The sequence below is a fragment of the Pocillopora damicornis genome, chromosome 1 (assembly GCF_964200805.1).
Source record: "Pocillopora damicornis chromosome 1, jaPocDami1.2, whole genome shotgun sequence".
Taxonomy (NCBI): domain Eukaryota; kingdom Metazoa; phylum Cnidaria; class Anthozoa; order Scleractinia; family Pocilloporidae; genus Pocillopora; species Pocillopora damicornis.
In genome coordinates, this window is record NC_142670.1 from 24,530,434 (window position 1) to 24,535,445 (window position 5,012).

General features: G+C 41.4%; 1 protein-coding gene across 1 annotated transcript; it reads right to left on the reverse strand.

Moving 5' to 3' along the window:
- Positions 1–1,222: 1,222 nt before the first annotated feature.
- LOC149052898 (uncharacterized) lies at positions 1,223–3,879 on the reverse strand. The gene has a single exon (XM_089207614.1). The coding sequence runs from the start codon at positions 3,302–3,304 to the stop codon at positions 1,238–1,240; it is 2,067 nt and encodes a 688-aa protein (XP_089063740.1). The 5' UTR covers positions 3,305–3,879; the 3' UTR covers positions 1,223–1,237.
- Between the last annotated feature and the right edge of the window lie 1,133 nt (positions 3,880–5,012).

Genomic DNA, 5,012 nt, shown 5'->3' on the forward strand with positions numbered 1-5,012 from the left:
CTCAGAAAAAGCGCGAGATAACAGTGGTCGTAACACTAATTTGTCTGCTGACGTAAGACATAATTGGTCTAATTTCAGATCACTCTAAATGTTGTGCAAGCTCCTTGTTCCGAAAATTATCAGTTGACGTGAACCTGTAACTATGGAAAGATAAATGTTTTACGGACTGACATCCGACGGACGCACCTGAACACCTGTCATTGATATTGGAGACTTTTTTCAAAAACCCTTTTTAGTCAGTTGGTCACCTGGCTGCACAAAAGACAATCGATCGATGCGATGGTTCCTTTGAAAGTTTTAAAGTCGATATTTAAGTATAGTTCATCGACTGGTTCGAGATCGCAAAATGCTATCATCCAACTAGGAGGAACTGATGGATATGTAACAGGAATCGTTATTTTCATTATTGGAGTTGTTTTCATTCTGATTATATGTATATACCTGCTTACTTTCCGCACAGAGAAGCAAAACAGAACATCTGCCACGCGGCGGTTCCCAGTTTTTATCAGTGATGGTGAAAAGAGGCCAATCAAATGTCGAAAATTGAGGAAATCATCGAGTAAATTGCGTTTAACCAAATCACACAAGTTGCTGGAAGTCAACAGAAAATGGTCAGCAATGTACGGCTCGGAAAACTCAGAGGGTGAAGAAGCTGAAGTCACTGGAACATTTCCTTTTGGGCGTTTATCAGTCAAAAGAGAGAGAAAGGTCAGCTTTAGAGACAGCTTACAGGATGTGTATTATATTGAGAGCAAGGAAGAAGTGAAGAGACTTGAAAAACTAAACAACATGGGTTATAACGTCGCTATCACAAGGCCATTATGTTGCGCGCACCATCATTCGAGTAACATAACTCTTAAAAATGCGGTCTGCGAAGAGAAACAAACGGTTTCGTACCCAGTCATATGTTCAACCATAACCGATAATTATATCTTCAAAAGAAAGTTTGATAATTCCAAAAGTTTAGAGGAAAGTTGCCAGAAAGCTACAGAATTCGAAACCAAAGATAACATGCTACTTAGGGACCGGTCATTATTTATCGCCTGGGGGGGGTCGGAGTATTTTTGTTGTCACATCGGAGCATTTACCTGATCCCCCCGTAGAGTATCTAGTTTTTTAGAGATCCCCCCTTATCGGTAGTGGAAAGTTTCATGATCCCCCCCCCCCCTTTTCTCCCAGCCACCGCCAAATAACTTTTTGAATATGCAAGTGATATTTTAATAGTGGTACTTACGTCTCATGAACCTTGAACCACAATGGTAAACATTTGCTCGTCAGATACGAACTGAATTGTCGAGGAAGTGCCAATCTCAGGCTGTTCATCCAAATCCACGAAAACATAGTCATCGTCGCTCTCTGCCTCTCCACTTTCGGATTCTTCATCCTCGGATTCCACGTCATCTTCATCACTCGACAGTTCTTCTGTTATCACAGTCTCTTTATTCTGTCGGTAATAGTGACATCGAATGGCCTTCACTTTGTCAAGTTTCTGACCCACAGTCGTCAAACCATGCTTGTTGAGATACAGGTCTAGTTCTCTTACCCGCAACTTTTCAACTTTGCCACCCTCGATGAGGTTATCCCATTGAAAGTCTTTGTACGTTCGTTCGGCCTCTTGCCTTCTTCGCTCCTGAGCTGCTCTTGTTCTGATGTCCTTTCGGATCTCAATATCCTTCAAATGATTAACATATGCAATGACGTGCTTCTCTTCCACATTATATTTTGAGCAGAAGCTCTTCATGATATCGTTTCTGATACTGTCAGAATGTTCCTCGTACAGATCTTTAATACATTTTCTTGGAAGGTAATCATCTGGTGTCCTGCCCGTCGATTCCGTCTGATAGATATCCATGAAATGTCCAGGATTGTTTGAATCTGGTACAGGTTGCGGAATTCTTTCCGTTTCTGGACCGACCCATCTATTATTAGAACACCAGGAACAGAGATTGGAACTTTCTTCTCTTGACTCTTTACAGGCATCACGACAGAATTCCATAAAAAGTTCTCCACGAATATAGTGGTCTTCCATAAACGATTCGATCTTTCGGAAGTATGCTGCACCGGGCGCTTGCTCTTTGTTTCGTTCTGATGCACCCCGATAGTTGTCGAGGTAAACAGAATTGAAAAAGAATAATTCATCAGGGGACTCGCTTACTTTGCTCTTGATGTAATCTTTAAGGACAGGGGCATCATCAATTCTCTCGGCTACCTGACTACAGACATAACAGGCATTTTTCTCCATCCGTTTCTTTTCGTACTCTTCGTATGACTGGAGAGACAGTTGTTTGATTTCCTCTTCTGAAAGATCCTCAAATCTCCTATATTTTTCCCACTCTAGAGTTGCGCCATCCACAAGAGCATCAGAAATTGCCGAGTTTTTCCTTTCGGCTTCACCTTGCCCGCTGTCGCCCCTCGAACGATGACATCGCACTCTATAATCGGAATTGTGAACCCTTGCTAACTCGGCGTCTCGAAATCTAACTTCGTAGTTGGAAACTCCCACGCCCGGACCAGCATCTGTAAGGTCAGCCCATCGTGGCTTTACAGGTGGAAGGCAGAGATCTCCGAGAACTTCAAGACCATGTTTACATGAACTGGTTACCCTTAAAATCCTGTCCTTTCTCGCATCTTTTTCCATGGAATCGACTTCCTCTTTAAACAGATCATCAATGGCATCTAAAATGCGTTTCGTGACTGGTATTATCTGACTAGCAAACAGAGCCCTATTGTGCTCTGACATTTCTGTGTCTTCGCAAAACTGCAACAAATTGTCAATCCTTAATTTCAAGTGTTCTGCTCTCTCTTTTTCGTAAGTGAAGAATTTACAGTTACTTTCTGTTTCTCCGGATAATTTGTCTAGGTCATCTGACTCTGTCATATCATAATAAAGAAAGAGGTCATCGTGTAGTCGCGCGCAGCATTTACGAAATCCCAGTGAGTACTGTGGACTGCCAGGTGTCGGTTCGTCAACCTCAAAAGCTGATAGATCCTCATGTCGCAAACGAACCGTTTCGCTGGCCCATACAGTGCCTGACGATCCCACTATTGCTTTGGGCCGGACAAATACATAGTGGCGATCGTCCTCAGTTATCAGCTTCTCTTCAGTTTCATTCATTACACTTGACTTCGTGAAAACACGGTGAGAACCCGGGGTCACATATACCATTTTCTCAGGCCAGTCGTACTTTGGCAACTTCCTTGCTTTAGTGTGATCTGATAATGTTAAGATCCTAAGATTTCTGGCTTTGTCAAAACCTTCAGATGCACCTGGTCTAAGGTAAGCCTTGTCATCGGTGCTTCTCATGAAACAAGCGGAACAAGATACAGCTTCACCAAAATAAACACTTTTTTATTTGTTGTTTTCATTCGGCCGCGTATTAAAATAATGAAAGTTTATGATTTTAGATTACGATTCTCTATAAAACAAACTGAAACGTTATGAAACAATTTTGAGCAATTGTAAGTATTCCATTCTCAAAATCTTGATTACCTTTCTAATTTAGATCGTGCCTGAATAAAAACGTGTATGTTAGACTACGATAGTGATTCTTTTTTACAAAATGGAGGGTCTGTAAAAGGGTTTGGGTTTTGTGTCTGGGCTAGAATAGAGTTTATATAATACAAAATACAACTGAACGTGGTCTTGAATATATGGTTGGGGGTTTAGAGTCCCAGCGGCAAATCCTACCAAAGTATTTACAAATGCAATCACCCGGGGTCCCGGCGCGACCTAAAATTCCTTTTTTTTTGGTCTGATCCCCCCCATTATGCTTGTCAATTACGGCTGATCCCCCCTAAAGGTCTTCAAAAAACCATGTGATCCCCCCCTAAATACTCCGACCCCCCCCAGGCGATAAATAATGACCGGTCCCTTAGCAACAAGAAGAGCGTGATCAGCAACCAGGTTTTAAAAGATGAAAGACGATTCCAATTGCCACCCTTGTTACCCGAGAGTTAACAAGGGCAAGGCATCTTCGCTGTTTCCAAGAACTCCGTGAAATTCCATTCAAAGAATGTAGACTCTCATTCCAACTTCTACAGTACTTGAAGTAAAGGGGAATATCACTTATGTGTGACAGATTTTCCACGAAACATTTACATTTAAATTCAATTTGATTTCAAAGGCGGGATTTTCATGAACAATATTTCAGGAGCCTGAGACAAAGGCTAGCCTCATCTTCAAAGAGAGGCAGAATAGAAGCCAAGGAAAATTATTAGAATTCCGTACGCGTAAACCAGTTATTTACTTGTTTTTAGGTAATCAGCCGTGAGTTTTGCTGTATATTAACTGAAATTTTGCATCAAAAGATTCTATCCAAGGGTATTTTCTGATACTACTGCTTATGAACATTATCTCCGCAACAAATGAAAAAAAAAAAAAAAGAACGCAAATGCATCATACAACAAAGGGTTAATAAGTTTCTTCAAACGTCATGATAGAAACAAATGAACAAAGATGATGGTCTTCTTCTTCCAAGCTCAAGCTTCTTCGGCTTACAAGGTAACTAAGCGCTTCAGGTGACCTCTGGGAAATGATTACAGTGATGATTTCAAAACCAATTACTTTGCAATGAACTGAATTTTGAAAAAAGAAAAAATAAAAGCAGTCAGCCTCTGGAGCGGTTACTTTTCCAGCTCTCACAGGTTAGATTGAAGGCATTCCCTCCCCACTCCGGCCTTACCTCAGGCGTAATAGGTCCTCAAATAATCTATAGTAAATGAGAACCTTGGATTAGAAAAACTGGACTCCGTCTACAGACGAAAAGTGGGCGCTTGAAGCGGGGTTAGGGCCCGAAAAACGTATCAGAGGCTGGCTTAGACTGAGCCAATTATGCCCTCTTCGCTGAAATAGACAATATTCTTTCTTGAAATACGAACTGATTTCTTGAGTCGCGAATTTTTTCTTCTTTTGACACGAAAAGCTGTCTGGGTTTGGACGCGAGAAGTCTAGGTACAACACTACCTAATGCTCAATATCATGTGATGTCATAGAATAAGAAGTCTCCTGGGAC

Bases quoted from the DNA above. Each gene is read 5' to 3' on its own strand.
- LOC149052898 (XM_089207614.1), bottom strand. From the start codon at position 3,304: ATGAGAAGCACCGATGACAAGGCTTACCTTAGACCAGGTGCATCTGAA.